Source organism: Gobio gobio (genome assembly GCF_949357685.1).
Source record: "Gobio gobio genome assembly, chromosome: 13".
Classification (NCBI taxonomy): Eukaryota; Metazoa; Chordata; class Actinopteri; order Cypriniformes; family Gobionidae; genus Gobio; species Gobio gobio.
The window spans coordinates 39,662,758-39,683,016 of NC_137106.1; the positions used below are offsets into that span (position 1 = coordinate 39,662,758).

At 37.7% G+C, this 20,259-nt stretch overlaps 1 protein-coding gene across 2 annotated transcripts; it reads right to left on the minus strand.

Moving 5' to 3' along the window:
* Positions 1-1,572: 1,572 nt before the first annotated feature.
* On the minus strand, positions 1,573-19,693 carry coq8ab (coenzyme Q8A-b). 2 transcript variants are annotated; one of them, XR_013817821.1, is made up of 18 exons: positions 19,566-19,693; positions 18,934-19,054; positions 18,560-18,802; positions 18,301-18,367; positions 18,139-18,213; positions 17,934-18,059; positions 16,593-16,678; positions 13,338-13,478; positions 13,155-13,236; positions 12,985-13,078; positions 10,385-10,526; positions 10,178-10,285; positions 10,024-10,089; positions 9,840-9,926; positions 5,887-6,198; positions 2,785-2,921; positions 2,447-2,476; positions 1,573-1,850 (listed from the first exon to the last, which is right to left on the minus strand). XR_013817821.1 is itself a non-coding variant. In XM_079833914.1 (15 exons), the coding sequence occupies exons 2-15, from the start codon at positions 19,036-19,038 to the stop codon at positions 5,905-5,907; spliced, it is 1,716 nt and encodes a 571-aa protein (XP_079690040.1). In that variant the 5' UTR covers positions 19,039-19,054; positions 19,566-19,693; the 3' UTR covers positions 5,742-5,904. The 2 variants fall into 2 exon arrangements, 1 of the variants encoding a protein (XP_079690040.1); XM_079833914.1 differs by lacking the exons at positions 1,573-1,850; positions 2,447-2,476; positions 2,785-2,921 and having other exon boundaries at positions 5,742-6,198.
* Positions 19,694-20,259: the final 566 nt, after the last annotated feature.

A 20,259-nucleotide genomic window follows, 5' to 3' on the forward strand; every position in this document is an offset into this window, starting at 1 on the left:
AAGCTAAAGCTCCAATCTCCTCCCAAAAATCTCGAAAAAAGTCAGTTGGTGCCTCAGTGAAAACTTCACTCAGAGAAGCCGTCAATCTCAGCTGTCAATCATGACGTCACACCCCCCGTTTTTATAGCATCAAACAACTCACTAAAACTAAACTTATTTAAAAAACGAACACTTGAAATGAAATTATCGTAATAAAAACTGCCTAAAATGACAGAAACCATGTTTAGGAAACAATTATTTGAAGTGTAATTGAATTGTTTAGTGTGTCTCGCGTCCATTCAAATACATGGAGGGGTGGGGTTAAGGAGCTATACTGGGACCGGCCACCGGGGGGCGATCAAGGCGCGGAAGCTTCAATTTCTGACTGGAGCACTACAGGCTTGCTAGGAACTATTCTCTCATTCCTGTGTAGTAATCAAGGAACTTTGCTGTCGTACCATGGGTGCAGCGGCGCAATACGCAGTGCATGAAAATAACTTTGGCTAACTTCCGTCAACATAACCAAATGACAACCTGCTTGCACAGAGAGCGTGCTGGGGACTATTTTCAGGCGCTAATATCATTTCGCCCCTGCTTGTCTTGTGAATAACTGTTCTATATTTGGTGTCACTAGTAAAGGTACAGTAGGACTGCATTGTTTGTGGAATGGGCTTTACTGAGTGCGAATCTCTATTAGCTGCTAAGTTCATTGCAGGGCGCATTAAACCACATTTAAGAGTACACTAAAAACTTCATTGTAATTTAATACATATTTAATCCATTAATTATATATATTGTTTTACCTTCAATCATTAAAAAGCGTTATATCATCACAGGCACACAGCAGAGTCATAAATCAATACAACACAAGACTTACCTGGCAGCGATAGAAAGAATACTTTTTCCTTAAAGATGCACTATGTAAAAAAAATGTATCCAAATATCCAAAAAACACTAGGCCAGTGTTATATATAGTGTTCAGTTGAGTACTTACAATATCCCAAATGTTTCCAACTACTTGTAAATCGTGAGAAAATTGCTATTTTAACCAAGGAACCGGGACGTGCGAGGGAGTCGCCTGTCAATTGCATCATATCTGTTCCATTCACATGTACATTTCTGCCATATGGACATCACTTGGGCTGTGTTTACACCTGGTATTAAGAAGCGTTTTAGTCGATCGGATCACAAGTAGACAAGGGAAACATTACATCTGGGGTTTTAATCCGACTCTTGTCCACTTTCAACCACTTCTGTCCTGATTTCTTCGAGGGGACCCAGATAGCAGACCAACATTGAATCAATGTTAATGCATCAATCAAATTATCATTGAAACAATGTTGAAATTTAACATTGATTTTTCATCAGGTTTGCACCCTGAAATGTTATTTCAACAATGAAAAATAGATCAAGATGGCCATAAAATCAACATAGAAACCCTATAAAATCAATCTTGCTTTATGTACAGCAGGATTCTATGCCAGTTAATTGTCTCTTTAATTAATTCCTTTCAATCAGAGACCATGTATGGCTGCAAGTTGACATGATTTTTTTTGTATCAAAAAGTCACTCGAAGTAAACAACATCCTTCAGTTTACATGCAAATGTATTTATTTATGCCCCCACAGTTTCAACAGGAAATCTCACATTGACTTATAAATAAAATACAAATGGAAACTTGCCAATAAAGACAGAAATGGGACAGTACTACTGAAAGATAGAAGAAAGAATGGAATACTCTAAACTCAGGGGTTTCCACCGTGAGCAATGCCCCCAAGCCTTTCAGGGGCGTAACGGAGCCATTTTTGCACTGTCCCAGTAAAGATAAACTCTTGAGGCCTCATTTTTATCAGCATTCACTTGTAATGTACCTAAAACAACAAGAAGTTAGTAAATATTTGGAAATGTCACTAGTTATACATTTCAAATGTACTACAAAATGAAGTGAAACTTGAAATTTGATCAAAATCTTTACATTCCAGTTAAAACACGCTGAATTTAAATTCAAGACTATTTAATGAATTTGAGTATAGACTTGTCCCTTTAAAGCACCTGCAGACACACAGGAGGAATGAATGGAAAAGCAAAGTGAATATATCCGGTGTTTTATCTAATATTAATATTGTATTTAATAGTAAATAAATAAATAAAGTGTGAAAGTGAAACAAGTAAATTAATGATCAAGTAGCTAAATTAATAAAAGATGAGCTGGATAGGCTACACAGTGGTTTGGAAGAGATTATCCATTTTACATGCAATAGACCTGTCACTACGGTCTGGAACAACATCTTCATTGGAAACAAGTAAGTCTACATCACATTTACACACTAATATAAACCATGCATTAACAGGATATATTTCTACATTTTAAATCCTCTTTAGTGAAAGACTAATCTAGGTTTTTGTGTTCTCGTGCAGGGAGATAGCGTGGGACCAAATGAGACTGAAGGAGCTGGGTATTACTCACGTTCTGAATGCGGCTGCGGCGAAGAACAAACTGAGGGTGTTGTTGGGACCGCCATGGGAGAAAACCGGAGAGAAGTTGTTAATACAGGGGTGTGTTATTACAGAGGCATGAAAATCAAGTATTGTGGCTTGCCTGCATCAGATATCAGCAGATACAAAAAAATACAGATACAAAGCTGCCAAATTCATCCGCAAGGCCAAGAAAACTTTTATCAAGTGACAAACTGTTTGGGACTTCTTTTTTTTTTTACTTGTCTTTCTGTTTTTATTTCCACAGTTAAGGTGTTCCTTCACTGCACGGAGGGTATCAGCTACGCCCCTACACTTTTTCTGGCATACCTCATGATCCACCATAACATGACTGTGGAGGATGCCATTGATCATCTCATAAAGGTGCGATACATCAAGCCCAAAAGAGTTCCTGAAGCAGCTGGCAGTCCTCAATCAGGATCTTGTGCACAAAAGTAAAACAACAGCTACAGAAAACACAAGCAGGAAACCAAAATTAAGTCCTGCAGAGCACCTACGAAAAATAGTGCACATCATCATGAGAGGCAGAGAGAGAAACAGGAGAATCCCAGAGAGAGAGAGAGAGAAAAAACAGATGCATCGATGCCATTAAAGATCCAAGCATATACACACAGTGTGTGTGTATGTGAGAGAGAGAGAGAGTGTGTGTATTTGTGAGGGTGTGTGAAACCAAATAGAAAACAAAACAACTGTGTGTGCGCTTAATAAACATGTTAAAGAACACTGGATGTGAACGCAATTACTGTCTTATAAAGGTTGGTTTAAAATGATTTGTTACTAGTTAACTAATGCATCATTCTGGACCCTTAAGCTAAAGTGTTACCGGTGTTTATGCTATGTCGTGTCCAGATTGTACTGGGTGGTTATAAGGATGTAATAAGGATGACCTGCTAGTCTGGTGCAGTGTGAGAGCGTTTTGGCCAGTTAAGTTTTTTTTACCATTACAGCTGTCGAGATGAACAAATCGTGAAAGTGTCGATTATAGCATTATTTTTAGATCTTTTCCCATCACATGAAAGGCTGCAGAGATGAGCATCGAGTAGACTGACAGTCTGTTTATCGTGTGAATGCAGTGATCTCGTCATTGCAACTGTAACGGACTGCTCCGAGACACAAAGGCTGAGAATTAAAACGGTGATATGGCAATAGTCTGAGGTGGAGTGCCCTCTGGTGTATGGAATTCCAAAGCTGCCAATATTAAAAATAAATAAATAAATATACAAATAAATGTAAAAAAGCACATTTTTTTTTATTTATTATTTATACATTTATTTCCTTATTTATGTATATATAAATTTTTTTCCATTTTTATTTATTTTATTTATAAATTTATTCATTTCTACATTTATACATTTATTTGTCCGTAAGGTAATGAGGAGGGCGTGGTTTACCTCAGACAAAGCAATCAAGCTCAGAGTAAGCGAGGGCGAAGCGTTGAGGCCACAGTGACACATTGTGGTCGAAATACAATGAGTATAGCCTACTGACGTTGATACTGTCTGTGACTTGGATAGGTATATGGCCAAAATGTCCTGGGCTAACAAACATGAACAGCAACATCTTCAACAGACAGACAGAGACTCTGAAATGGAAGCGCTTGATATTTTCCATTACCAGTCAGAACACGGAAAGGAAGCCGCACACATATAGCCTTGCATGGCTACAGTGACGTCGACGTAATGCATTTGAAACGAGACCACAAATTCACTTCACATTCATATTTCCTATTTGTACATGCACAACATGTGACAAACGCTTAAAATGCATATTTCAAAGATCCAAAATAGAACAAGGCGTCGGTTACAGTAGAACATTTTGTTGTGTTGCGTCACTTCACTTCACGTGTGGACAGTCACAGCATCATTGATTTATAATGGGGTTTTCTTGGTGTGGTCTTATTATTAATCACACGTCAGTAGGCTATACTTATTGTATTTCGACCACAAGGTATCATTGTAGCCTCAACGCTTCGCCCTCGCCTACTCTGAGCTCGATTGCTATGTCTGAGGAAAACCACACCCTTCTCATTACCCTACGCACAAATAAATGTAGGAATAAATAGATGTAGAAATAAATAAATGCAGAAATGAATAAATGTGGAAATAAATAAAAATATATAAATAAATAAAATAAATAAATTAATTAATATGGAAAAAAATTAATATATACATAAATAAGGAAATAAATTTATAAATAATTATGTATTTTTGCTTTTTTACATTTATTTGTATATTTATGTATTTTTAATATTGGCAGCTTTGGAATTCCATACTGGTGGACGTGACAGCAACGCTATTTCTCTCACAAAATGCTTTCACCACAACTAACAGCAAACACTATAATCGATATGAATACAGTAAGAGCTTCGTTGTGCAACATAACGTCATTCGTTATAACGTCAGTTTGGACAAGCGTGCAGATACACTTGCGACGTATGATTGACTGCGTCGAACATTATAAAGAGTGTTCTTTGATCGCTCTCTGTAGTTTAATCATTTAAATAACAGTTTTGTTTCATGCTACTAAAAGAAACGAAGTGAAGTTTATAGTTTAGTCACTGGCTTGATTCACTGATGCATAAACAGTATTAAACGATTTAGAAAGAAAGTCTGTGTGAACTTGAATGATTAGCTAGACATTAGAAATCACTGATCACAGATCAGGCATTAATGAACACTGTTATTCACTGTTTGTGGCGGTGCTGTTGAATCCATATCGTAAAAGTCTGTTTGTAAAGCCTGTGCTGACATTGCGACTAAAATAAACTGAATCCATTTTCTCCAAATTCTCTAGGCGGGCCCGTGTTTACTAAGCACTCATGTGAAGACTAATACAAACGCCCTTTACCAAAAACACTAAATTTTCAACCTCAAAATCGTCCGACATCGTTGTTTTACCTTTTTTTGCTAAAGGGCGTTTGTATTAGTCTTCACACGAGCGCTTTGTAAACACGGGGCGGTACTTCTGTCTACGTCTAGCATGAGCGTTCTGATGACGTGATTACGTCAACTTTCGCACCTCGCAGAGCTGCGCAAGATGAACAATTTAGGTTAAAATCATGTATATTCATTTTAATTATTTTTTAGAAAACGACCGATCATTTTGCTAGATAAGCCCATCGAAGCGCTTTGAAACTGCACTGATTTGGACCTTCAGCATTTCGGTTGCAATTGAAAAGCATTATATTATGTAAAATCCTGGAATGTTTTCTTCAGAAAACTTAATTTCTTTTCGACTGAAGAAAGAAAGACATGAACATCTTGGATGGCATTGGGGTGAGTAAATGATCAGGAAATTTTAATTTTGGGGTGAACTAATCCTTTAAGCTCGAGGCCAAATAAAGTGCATATTCACCATTCTAGCATAAGGCATTTAATTATTTTCAAATCCATTTCTGCGTGGTACACACACATTGATATGCCTAATGGTTCATTTTGCCGTTTCCTTTTGCCGATCTGTCCAGTATTTAGTGTAGGCCTCCTGGAACATGTTCTTGCAGCTTATCTTGGCCTTCAAGCGGGAGCAGATGAGGAAGGAGCCGCCCATCTTGCGGTGCAGTGAGTATGTTTCCTCCGGCGGAGGAGTCAGACGCTCCTTCAGCATCACAGGAATCAGACTGTGGATCCGCTCTGTTGTGCTCTGGGAACCAAAATCAAATGGCTCGTATGATGCGAATGCTTCCCCGAGGATCATCACCGCATCCACGTGGGCGTCCACCATGGCCTGAAATGTTGAAAAGAGTAAAGTGAAATTACACTCAAGGTTGGGCGTCATTCAGAACTGAATTGAATTGAGGTCTAGTAGGAAAAAGGATGCAAAACTATGATGCAAATGTGATTTTATAGAAGTAAATGTATATAAATGTAAATAAAAATAGGTTTGGTTTTGTTGCTGAAAGACAAAGAAGAACCCCATTAAAGATCTAGACAGGTGGTGCTGGGGAGGAGGACGGAACTGAGCTCCATCTAGTCGGACCAGAAAAATAAAGGTGTAGATAGCAGGGATGGAAATTAGCACCCGCCACCAGCCAAATGCGGGTGATTTTGTGTTGTGGCGGGTAGATTCGCTTCACCTACCGGTCACCGTGGCGGGTAAATAAAAATAGCATAGCCGACTGTTTCAGCTGGACGGCGGACACTTTTAGAGGAGTCACACCTTCAAAAAGAAATGTGCCGTTACAAATCAAATTCACAATATGCAGTAGAGAAGTTAATTTGCGCGTGGTTGCGTTAAGCGGCTTTATTGCCATTGCGGCGGAGTCTCGCGAACATGCGCTGGAAACGTGCGCGGTTTTTTAAAGACATATCGAGCTCGCGTCGCATCCACCGTTTGAACGCAAGAGGATCTCCAGATATAGAGCTGAATAGAAAAAAAGGTATCAATGGGTCTGTCCAGTAACTCGTGATGAACCTCAGGCGAACTGCACACTTTATGAGAAGCATTTCAGTTGCTCAGACTGACTGACTTAAAGCAGCAGCACTGACACAGAGAGAGACCGGATAGCTGGACCGAATGGGTTCAGCCAAGTGCAAGCAAAACTCACGTAGGCAGGCTATCTGACGTTTCACATGGGGTTTATTATCAGCGCCATTCCCATGCACTAATGGGGTAACGTTAGTTTGCAACACTTCACTGACAACAGCGTTATTGAATGGAAAAATAAACGATAAAGAGCAACAGAAATATATAAAGCATACATGCAGCTCACAGCTCGTGCTCCATCTAAGGACTGCCCACTCAGCGAGTGAGTAAAATAAGTGCCTTCCCCCTTAAAGGAGCAGCACCGAATTGTACTTGTTACAAGGTATAGGTCTATTGTTTTTTTAAATGGATAATATATTTATATAATATTCCATACATTATCAGAGCTTGGCAGACAGAATTATTATATATTTTTAGACAGGTTAATTAATAGATTATAGCCTAATTAATGTTATTATTAATGTATAATTTTAATCATACATAATAAATAATCCTGCCATATAAAGTTTGCCCTTTATTAAAATAATATTTAGATAAAAATTGGACAAATAATTACATAATAACAGTCAAAATTTAAGTAAATTAATACAAAATTTAACAATTTTGAATTTCAGAATTGTCAAAAAAGTGATTAGTGGTTCAGAATGACTGCTTAAAGGGACAGTTCACCCAAAAATGAAAATTCTGTCATCATTTACTCACCCTCAAGTTGTTCCAAACATGTACACATTTCTTTGTTATGTTGAACACATTGGAAGATTCATTCCTACTATGGAAGTCATTAGTGCCCCCAAAGCAGCCTGGGTACAAACTTTCAGCAAAATATCTTCTTTTGTGTTCAGCAGAACAAAGAAACTCATACAGGTTTGGAACATCATGAGGGAGAGTAAATGATGACAGAATGTTTTAGTTTTGGGTGAACTATCCCTTTAAAGTGCACCAAATAGGCTTTAGAAATAAATTAAATAATCAAATGTAAAATAATATAAAAATGTTACATTGTCGTGAATGGGTGTCCCTTATTTTGCCACACTGAAGGTGGCAACCCTAGTATGTTGTCAACACGCTTCAGAAGATGCCAAAACTAATAGTTTCATTGTTGGGACTAAAAACCTAAAACTGGAAGCCATAAAAGACCACGAATCATCCAAATGCCACATCCATTAATCTGCCCTACTCATTTAATGGAATTAATATCAGTTCATGGTTTGTGTGTGTATAAGAGAGAAAGAGAAAATGCCAGTATTTCATTGAGACTTGAGATTAAATAAACTGCTGAAGTATTGTAGAGCTTGTAGTATTAATTTTCACATGCAGTTACACATTGTCGGTTAAAAACAAGAAATGGCTGGTAAAAACATTGAGTGGCTGGTAGATTTTGAAATCCACCAGCCACAGTGGCCGGTGGACAAAAAATTTAATTTCCATCCCTGGTAGATAGTGTAGATAGGAAGCAGCGATTGATTGGCTGCACAACGACGAGACAGCCAATCAGCTGCATGGAAGAGTTTCATGACTGAACTTGGTATTTATATTTACTCTTTTCCTGCCAGCGGTTTTTTTTTTTTTTAGTTGCCAGCCACCGCCAGCATTTTTTAATCATTTTCACAAAATTATCATGGACCCCAGAATATTTTGGTTCTATTAATATCTGAACATGCAATATATCAAAAGAAAGAACATAACCTCTGAGTTTAAACAGATTTTAAACTGCTTTTATTCTAGCTTAATGCATTATTTTGTATCAACACTTGAATGTGGGTAACAGTGTTGGGTAAGTTACTCTAAAAAAGAAATTAATTACTAGTTACTAATTACATATTCAACAGTCTAATTAGATTACTGTACTAATTACTCTATGTAAAAAGTATTGCATTACTTATTACCTTCTAAATCCATAACCTCCTCGACCAGTTGAATAATACAAGGATAGACATGAAACTGATCTTTTAATTCTTTCAAATATATAGTATAAAACTGCGAAAATTATTCTTGAGCTGACCAAAGTATTTAAAGGGAGGTTAGATTAAAAAACACTTTAAATATTGATGTTATAGAATCATTTTAGTCTATACAGTATTTAATGCAATTACATCAGATGCAACTGTAATTAATTACAGAACAATTGAGAGTAATCCCTTAATTGACTTTTTCAAGGGAAAAGAAATGAAATTAATTCGTTATTTAGCAATTCATTACACCCAACACTGGTGGGTAAGTTTAATAAAAAAAGCCCCATTTTGAGCAAAAAGCTGAGAAAATCTACATCCAGATTGGATTCAGAATGATGCTCAAAACACAGATGGAGTAGATCAAGTCCATCAACACCTCCAAAGCTTCACAGTCCTAGTGTAGCTCGTCCTGGGTCGAAATTTCATTCAGTAACATTAGGCGGTTTTGATTTATATGCGTTATTTTACATATGCATATGATTATATGCTATCGCTTGTTATTGCGTCTTCTTCGCGCGCGTTTTGATCAGGAGATTCAGTACTCTTTCAGAAGATGTGTTATAGCGCCCCCTACCATATTACAGTGAAAACACAGAAAGCTGGAAAATTCTGTCAATGAGTCAATAAGTTAAGTAATTCAAATAATTATTTATTTATTTATTTATTTATTTTAATTAATAATTCTTACTCCTTTGTTGGGTAATTATGTAAAGATTCTGTGACTTATAATTCAGTAAATTCTTTCTATCACAGCAGTCAACATGTGGGGTCAATTCCATTCACACTTATGAATGTTCAATGTTTACTATGTAAACGGAGCTTCTCAAACAAGCTGAACATGTTTTTGGCAGTGGCTTAACAGGATATGATGTGTCCAAAGACTGCAGGTGATTTTTAGGTCTGTATGCTCTTTGGAGTGAATTTCTGTACCTTTGACTCAAATCCGGTCAGAAATTTCATATCGATCGACCGCCTTAAAACTCCCTCTCTGTTCCTGTCCGCAGCAGCCTTTATAATCTGATCAAGAAAAAATTCAATTTCAAGAAATGTCACGAATTTAAATATGAGACGATTTAAAAAAAAAAAATACAGAATGTAAAGTTTACAGTGATACCTCAATATAGACATCAGTGAAGCTCGCATCAAAACCTCTAGTGGCTCCAAAGTCTAACAGAGCAACCTGCATATGAATCCCAGACAATATTTATTGCAATCAAAACAACAAAGATTGAACTTATCTAAATATACAATAAAAACCAGAGACATACCTTGTGTGTTTGTGGGTCAAAGAAGAAATTGGACCAGTTGGGATCCGTCTGCATGTATCGAAACTCAAAGAGTTCACGTAAACACAGAATCAGAATCTGCTCACAGATCTGATAAAGAGCAGATATTAACATTATGACTTCAGGACTACAAAAAGAGCTTTTTAATGAAGACTACATCAGTCTGGAGGCATGTGTGGCCGGCTTTACCTCGTTCTTGAGTTCCTGTGGCAAGTCATCTGCCTTATCCAAAGGGAAACCAGACACCAGCTCCGTGGTGAGGACGTGCTGGCTGCTCAGTTCATCCACAACATTTGGCACGTAGAAATAAGGATGGCCCTTCAGTAACTCCCTGTAATGATATTAACACCGACAGAATGTTACACCTGTGCCACAGAAGAAATATTGTACTCTGCATAAACAATATATTGCAGAAAGTTCCAGAAACACTAAACATACATCTAACATGATGCATTTGTATATTTTTACACTAATCTTACACATTGGTATTATTTATATTGCAAAAGGTGCAATGATGAAGTCAATTTGATTTGTGATGTCTAGCTCTATAACGAAATGCAGTTCATAATTCCAATCTGTGATTCAGTGTTGTTCTTATAAAAATATTAAATAATAATAATAATAATAAAAAACTTACAAATATTAGAAATGTTGCTTTGGTAACTAACTGAAATAAATTATGAAAGGCATAATATGTAACATTCCGTGTCAGTGCATCGCCTATCAATAACATCATAGCCCCGTTACATTTGATAACCGGTTTTATTTTGTAGAAACCATGGAAACACCAATGACGCTTTAAGATATGTGTTTTATTAGACAGGTGAGCAACTGTTTGGATACACTCATCAACAGAAAACTAATCATTGTTATATAGCAGAACACAGTTAGTCTAATTGTTTCAATCTGGTTTCTGTCAGGATCTCTATCATCAAAGATGATTGATTGACTATTAGCATATAGTTTGGATTGACGGTATGGTTCTGTTCTGTTCCTCCCCCAAACTCCTGATCCTCTCTCCTGGGAGATCACTGAAATTATACCCAAAATCTATTGGATTTAATGTCAATTCTCACTATACAGTATTATATGTTTTTTATATCGTTTGAAATGTCTCAGTGCGACTGGTACAAAAATCGTATAACCACAGAAGTATACAAGAAGTTAAAAAGGGTTTTTAGAGCTTAGAGATATTTTACACATGACAGCTTTTGGAGCCATTTGTTCTCTCCTTTCAATCCAGGCAAATGAGAGTTGATTCAATTTAAATTCCCTTTGTTATCATGTTTCCATTTGAAAGAGGTTTCGGTCAGGTCTGAACTACTTAAAGCGATGTAACAATGAGTTTGGGGCGCAATACTATTAACAAGGTTGGCCCGTAATACAGAAAACGCTCTGTATTACGTAATATTCAAAAAGTCAGGAAATCTTTCACTCTTTAGGCTATCTCTGAATATTTGATGTTATGTATGAATTATCTTTGAATTGATTAAGTAATTGGCATTACACATTTACCTGACTGTTAGTAAAATTGTTACATTTTGATCCTTTCTGAATTACTCTGTAATTATTAACTATCTCCAGTACGGAACGATATAATTGCAACAAAAGGTTAAAACAGAATGATTAAATGTGTGACTAACTATCAATATAAATGACCAAACAACCAATTGGCATTCTATCCTAAATTCGATATATAAGATAAATGGAGTCAGATTAAAGATATATTAGTTTTAAATCCATTCTACCCAGCTGGAGACACAGAACGTGCAGCGATCTTCACAGTGGTTCGTTATCTCGTTATCATTGGCGGCCTTACAATATCAAATGTACCAAATAATTCAGGAATTTAGTCTGATTCAAGAGGAATTAGAATACCAAATCCTGACTGGACAAGAGGAGGAGCTGGGGATGGAGGAGGGTAAATGCGCTCTGGAGAATCGTGATAGCTGCTGATAGTACTGAAGGAGCTTATATATCTATGCTGTGATAGACGTCGTATTCCTATAGGTAGACGTGATCAGCTGACAGTCAGCTGATGCGAGCTTGACTGACGTGACCTGGCAGAACTGATGCTATACGCTTGATTTTCTTGATTTACCGCAAATACCATGTTTTACCATATGTCTAATATCGATCTAGCTTACTGCAGTGTGCAACGAGTGTCTCATAGTAGCCGCCGAGCGAACGCACAGAGTAGCATTATAACATAACTTTCAACACACTCAAATTTATCTAATATGATAAAACATTGCTGCGTTACCCCACACACAAAAGCCGAAGAATGCTTTTATTATGCTCGTCTGCAGCATAATAAAAGCTCCACTGCTCTCGAGATATGTGTCACGCTTGTCTCTCTCATTAGTGGTCACTCCAGCGGCTTTCAGCCCCACCGTGCTACATACTACAGTAACGTTAATAAAGCTCATTCATGAATATGATTTCTGCCCGAGTCCCGTCGGATTCTTTTCCACTGGCTGTAGAGGAGAAGACAACAACTCCCATGATTCCATGAAATCAAGGCGCCATCAAGCTACGCCTTTGTTTTGAAGGACCTCTAATGGCGAAAATTACATATTGTGCCTTTAAGTTGAAATAAAATAAATAAAAATTAAAGCTAAATATAATTTAATAAAAATGACAAAATTAAAATGAAAACTAAAATAAATAATACTAAAATAAAACTGGTCTGCAGTCTAACATTTGAGTATAAAGTCTAATTTCAATATTAAATGAACTACGCTGAGATTATGGGCCCACACTTTGGATCTAGATATTCAAATACTCACTGGAATTTCTTGGCACATTTGGCTTCCCGTACATAATCACACTCCAAAGCTAATTCCCTGCTCATGACCTCTATGAGATGCTCCGGAAACAAACCTACACACGAACAGAACGAAAGATACGGTTACAGTAGGACTGAAATAAAAGCATTCTCACAAAACACAGTTCATACCTTCAGGTAAAGCATTGCTGAGACTGAGGACTGTCATTAGGTTGTTCACGTCGCTGTTTATACTTTTGGCCACTCCTGGATACTGGTAAAACATAATAATGTTCAATTAATTAATGTCTAGAATATATCTAGCAGCACAAAGCATACATGTGAAACACTATGAAACAAAACCTGCTCTCGAACCTGGATTTTCATGGCCACCTCTCTGCCGTCCTTCATTCTGGCCAGGTGAACCTGACCGATGGAGGCCGCCGCAAACGGACGCTCCTCAAAGTACTCCAGTTTATCCTGCCAGTTTGGACCCAGATCACTGACCACCGTTTTCTGTCCAGATGATAAACACACCATAAAACTAAATCTTATTTTGTTTTTAAACGTATATGCTGTTGCTGTTCAACCTGCGAAGTGTTATCTCAGGCTACGTTTACACTACTTCAGACACATTTGAAATGCATTTTATCCTCTATGTTTTTGCATTTTTGTGCCTCAAAACCATCAACGTTAAATAAATACTCAAATTTATCCACTTGGGGGACCAAATTTGAATATTTATTTAACGTTGTAGTGTGGACTGCTAAAACTGAGATGATGTATCTTTGATAAAGATTATGCATGTTTAGTCATGTGATGCATATTGTATGAAGGCATTTACTAAAAATTGCTGTCCTGCTGTCAAACATGAAGGTAATTGTGTTTTAATTTAGACCATACATGGAATAGCCACTGAATGCGATCTAGTGAGATATTTTTTCTACTAAAATGATTGTGCCAGAAGAACAATGTGAGAATTTTATTGTGTCTGGTCTCTCTGTATCATCTCAATGAGCTTTTATTACATGTTATGCATGCTCAGTAAAATTATTTTAGCGTTTTTCTGTTTCAATATGGACGAGAAACTTTTGGAAAACACTTCAAATATAGTGTGGACGGCAAGCTTTTTGAAACGCCGTTTTCAAATGTATCTGGATTAATGCAGCCTTAGAAATAATTATATTAATTAAGTCAAAAATTATTATCTGTCTTGAAGGGATAGTTCACCCAAAAATGAAAATTAGCCCATGATTTACTCACCCTCAAGTCATCCTAGGTGGAAATGACATTCTTCTTTCAGACGAATAAAATCTGAGTTATCAAACTGATCTCATGAAATAGCGCATGTATGACACGCCAATTCGCTATGCCATTTTGGCGTGCAATCAAGACGCATAATCGGTTTTTAGCGTGTTTATCAACGCCGTTTCATTCTATCCCCCTACACTGCTCCTACCCCTAAACCTACCCATCACACACACACACACACACACACACACACACACACACACACACACACACACACACACACACACACACACACACACACACACACACACACACACACACACACACACACACACACACACACACACACACACACACACAGTAATAGTTGCTCTGTTTTTGAAGTCCATAAAAAAATGCATCTGTCCGTCAAATAACGTGCTCCGGGGTGTTAATAAAGGCCTTCTGAAGCGAATCGATGCGTTTGTGTAAGAAAAATATCCATATTTAAAAATGCATTTACATTTTTTCTATGGCTCTGCATCAGCCGTCCCCGTGCCATCACTTCTGGTGAATAAGGTCAAAATACCGGCGCAATCATAGATATATACCATAGATTCCTCATTAGTGCCTGCGCGGATCGGTCGAATGAGGCATCTATGTATATATATCTTTGATCGCGCTAGTATTTTGACCTTATTCCCCGGAAGATATGGCGCTGGGAAAACTAGATGACATTCGTCTGATAAGAGGTAAAAAAATTACATAAATACTGTTCGGTTTCTTGAAGAAACCGATCGTTTCGTGTCTTAAGGCATCAATGTGTCGCCACGAGCCGCATGGTTTAATAAGGATTCGTTTGTCTATGTGTTTTTACTCTCATTGGTCTCATACTCTAATATATCCCCGTTGACATGCATTATACGACTATCACACTGCAACGGTTGGAGTTAAAAATCTTAATTTGTGTTCTACTGAAGAAACAAAGACACCTACATCTTGGAGTTAAAAATCTTCATTTGTGTTCTACTGAAGAAACAAAGACACCTACATCTTGGATGCCCTGGGGGTAAGCAGATAAACATAAAAATTTCGTTTTTAAGTGAACTATCCCTTTAATATCTTTCTAATTCAGCTCAACAGCAAAACAGTTCACATTACAGACATAAAATGACTTGCAAACATTTTTTTTAACTTTAAGCAGTGTTGGGGAAAGTTACTTTTAAAAGTAATGCATTACAATATTGCGTTACCCCCTAAAAAAGTAACGAATTGCATAACTTAGTTACTTCATATGGGAAGTAATGCGTTACGTTAATTTTGCGTTACTTTTTCTCACTGGGGCTGAACTTGGTGGTTTGTTTTTAATAACAAACAAAAAAAGTTCTACTTTTGGCAAAGGTACAGGCCCTTTCACACCATTCACATAAGTGAAATGATGCAGGAGAAGAAAGTTAAACACTCTTTCTTCAGCACTAAATTTTGGTCTTTCGACGCAGGCCACAACAACTTTGCCAGGCTTTTCGGTCCATGGCCAGGCCCATCCAATTTCTGCCGATGTCTTGTCTAAGCGAGTCCCACCATCGGGTTGAGGAGTGGCCGAGCGGCCTTTTGATGTCGAGAGGCAGCCATTCGGTCACGCCCCGTTTCTATCGCCCGTCCGACATCCTGGCCACGTGTCCGGCCCAGCACTTCTTGGTCTGTTCGGCCTGGTTGACGGCGTCCTTGACCTTGCTCGTCTTCCTCAGTAGCTCGTGGCTGATGTGGTCCGTCCTCTTGACTTTGACCATCCGCTGCTTAAGGGCGCGTTTGGTCACTGCCAGCTTTTGCCTGTCTGCCAGGGTCACCGTAGACTAGAGCATGGCCGGCAGGACGGTGCTGTTGAACAGGTGGGCGCGCAGTGTGGTGTCAGTCATGTTGGTGACCACCTCTGCTATGGACACATAGCTGACCCAGGCAGCCCTCCGTCGGCGTGCCAGCTCGCGGTTGTTCTTGTGCCCAGCAGTCAGCTCCTGGCCGAGGTAGATGTAGCTGTCGACCTGCCCTATCTCCTTCTGTCCAATGTGGATGTTGTTGTTGGCGGCCTGGGGATTGCGCATCCACTTTGTCTTGGCCAGATTAAATACAGAAAGTATATTTGTGCTGTTCAACATATTTAATTCATGCAGGTTTGCCTAATAGTTCGCAGTTGACTGTTTTTATTCATTTTGAGGAATTCTGAATCCTGAAATGAGTGAACCAACGCTTACTTTTAGTCTAGAACTACAACAACCGCATTAACTCAGATATTTTGTTGTAAATGTAAAATTTGTGTTACTTGTAATGCGTTACCGCCAACACTGACTTTAAGATGTAAAAGCTGTTTGCTTGTGCTTTCAACTCTCACATTTGAGGCTATACCATCATTTGCTTGGTGGGCATGAAGTCGGCGCTCTGTCGGACACGGTCAAAGATCTTTGCAAGCTGAGGGTTGATGAAAGCATCGTCTATGGACAAGAAAAGATGAGCAGAAGCAAAGATCAATGTGTAGCAGATCAAGCAAACACGCTTTAGACGAACTCCGAACATGTACTTTTGCAGCATGAACGGCATGAAGCACTAAAAAAAGCTTTGCATGGTTATTGTGGCCAGCTGGTTTTCTTATTTTGGACCGTGACATATTCCAGCTAGCTGAGTCCTTCACCTCAATGTCAGGGCATATACTACATTACAGCCCTTTTAAAAAACAAGAGACTTGATGTGATCTTATCAGCTTTCTGTCTGGATCTACTTTCCTTTTAACAAGTGGAAAGATACAGAATGCAGTCAGCAACATAAACAGCCCTACACTGTGTCCAGGGGAAGGGGTGTAATGATATTTCAGAATGACATTTGTGTCAAATTCTTAACAGGAATAAACCCTGCCATGTTAGGCAGTATAGCAAACAGGTCAATGCGAAGGGTATAGCGGCCGAAAACAAGTAAATTTCTCTAAACAAGAAAACAAGTGGTAAAAAAGCGTTTGACAACACACATTCCATGCTATTTTTAAATATTTGTGATAAAATTAGTAATGCTAAATTAAATTTACATGAATGGTGTCGTGATGATGCTAAACTGTTGTGTGGTTGCCAGGGTGTGGCTAGGGTGATATTTACTGATCAAAAGACAAATGACCATATCACTTCAGACCAGATCAGTAGTCATTAAATGTAAATATTCTATATAACACTTTATTATGATCTTATTTATGAAATATGTCTATAAATGTATTACCCCAGATATATACATTACCAGTCAAAATTTTGGAAACATTAAGGCTTTTAAATGTTTTTTTTTTCAGGATTCTTTGCAGCATTTACAGCATTTCTTATAAATATAACTTTTTTTGTAATATTTATACATTTTTTCTTTACTGTCTTTTTTGATCAATATAATGTGCCTTTGCTAAATAAAATTATATAAAATATTATATATATATATTTTAATATTATTATTATTTTTAATCTTACTTACCCCAAACTTTTGAATGGCAGTGTATCATGATTTCCAAAAAACCCCAGCTAAAACTGTTTTCAACATTGACAATAATAAGAAATAATCTTCTGACTTTGAATCCCAGGAATAAATTACATAATAATATTGATAATAATATTTCACAGCATTACAGTTTTTACTGTATTATAAGCTTGCACTGAATTTAAAAATGACTGCACTAATGTTCATTATCGCTACAGACTGATGTGTTTGGAAGAATCTCACCCTGGATGCTGAGCATCTGTCCTAGTTTAAGTGCGGCTCCTCTCACTTTGCAGAGAGTCCGAACAACCCTTTCAGCATTGGCTTCTGATATGAACGGGTTTGAGTCCAGAATTGCTTTTTTCTGTCCTGCCAAAGAGGAGAGAGGAATAAAATAACCCAACTTGTAAAACACAGCCAACCATAATGTCCAACCATATTTTCCCACCTGATTTATCTCCAGGTGCAAGACTCTTCTTTGCCACTTCAGCAATGGCTCCAATGCCCAGTCCAACAGCTAAACCTGTGGGAATCATGAAATATTTTGCCAAAGCCTTTTTTGAGCTAATTAAACAAGCAACCACACTATAATTTGTGTGTGTTATTTCACCTCCAAAATTCACCAACCTTCCCAGCCTCGTGACTGGCACTTTTCTCTCTCTGGCACTCTCACTTAGCTGAGAAAACAACAGTGGATAATATACTCAGAGAAGGTTTTTCTATAGTTACTTCTTTTAGATAAAAATTGATTGCAATGCTGCTTAGATGTTAAAGTATTCAAAGTAAATCAGACCATAACATTTCAACTTCAACACTTTCAGTCAGGGCTGTGTGTAAACAATAAGAATTTACAGTCTGGTGTGCTGTACCATTTGCTTATGTCTTCTGGAATCGGGTGTTTTGGCATCTTTGGTTGTGTCGACACCTTCTCTTTTCAGTTCACAGTAATATCTGTGGTCTTGGTGGAATGAACAGATCTGTCCATAGACGTGCTGTTGAGCTGGACCTCCAAACAGCCTGTGTCCAGATCTCCCCAAATACCTGTCACGACCCGTGGCACATTCAACAACACCGGCAGTTGCAGCATTTCGGCGGCTGCAACTGCCACATTCCTGAAACCAAGCATGCAGGGCAAACAAAGTTAAAAATCTGGTCTAGATGGATCTGGATGAAGCTTTGGAAATGCTGACTTCAAATCATGGCAGCTAAAAACACCACTCAGACAGCAGATTGTCAATCTTACCTGTTCTTTCAGGTGCGGCGTGGTAAAACGGACTCGTTTTTGACCTCCAAGTGTAACTTTTCTGATCCTGTTGATTCCCCTTATCAATAACATATCAGCTGCCATTTTAACACTTTCAGAGCTGTAAAAGCAGAAGAACTTTTGAAACTTTTCTTAAATAAATACATAAATGAGTGTGTATTTACATGTACATAATAATTATACACAGTACACAAACACACACACATATCTATCTATTACATATATATTAGTGCTGTCAAATGGCATCAAAAATAAGTTTGTGTTTATATATATATATATATATATATATATATATATATATATATATATATATATATATATATATATAGTATCTCAAATAAAACAACGTTATATTGAGGTAATATTGTAGTTTTAGTATAAAATATATACACACATAGCCTACATATAAAAACAACACTTAACATTTTTCAGATTAAATTCAGAAACTTAAAAATGCTTTCTCCATTGGATTCAGATTGAACCCTGATCAATTCTACATTGATTCATGATTAAAACTCAATTTAACAAGTTAAATGACAGCAGTCAACTACTGACCAAACAAGCTTTCTGGTGCAGGTTTCAAGATCGCTGTTTTAAAGCAATAAACTTACTATAATCCTTAGTGCCATTCACTTCATTTATGGATACACCAGACTATGCTCCAACTCCATTAAGTTTCCATGAGCTGTCCAAGCTGGCATGCAAATGAAGCAGTGTGAAAACGGTGAGCTGAGGTTCTGAGACAGCAGCCAAAAATGGATTCACTAAGCGCTTCTTCCTCCAGGCGGCGCTACGGACAGGGTTGCCAGGTCTGCGTAACAAAACTATCCCAATGGCCAACAAAATAGACCAATGGCCATATCCCAAATATCAAAACTCATATACCCGGTTTCACAAACAAGGCTTAAGGCTAGTCCCAGACTAAAATGTCTTCACTGCTAATACCCCTGCTATGTTTTAAATAAGCTCCAAGGAACATTTTTTCATTGTGTGTAGGAATGTGAGGAGGCGCATAGGGGTGGGGTGACTCAATTTACTATACATATTTACACTTTACTCCAATTTCTCTAAGCCCTCTATTGTGTGTACTGAGTAACTATGCAGACAACTGTTCTTTGTCTGTTAAAGAAAGAAAATTGGTGGACTTACTGTATATCTACTGCTGCAAGCCAGACGTTTGTTGTCCTCAGGGTTACTTCAGTGATTTAGCATTAAGCTTTGTATTTAAACTGGGTCATTTAAGTAGTAGAAATGTGAAATTATTTTTGAATTTGGTGCATTCTAGACTGAGAAAAGACAGAAAAT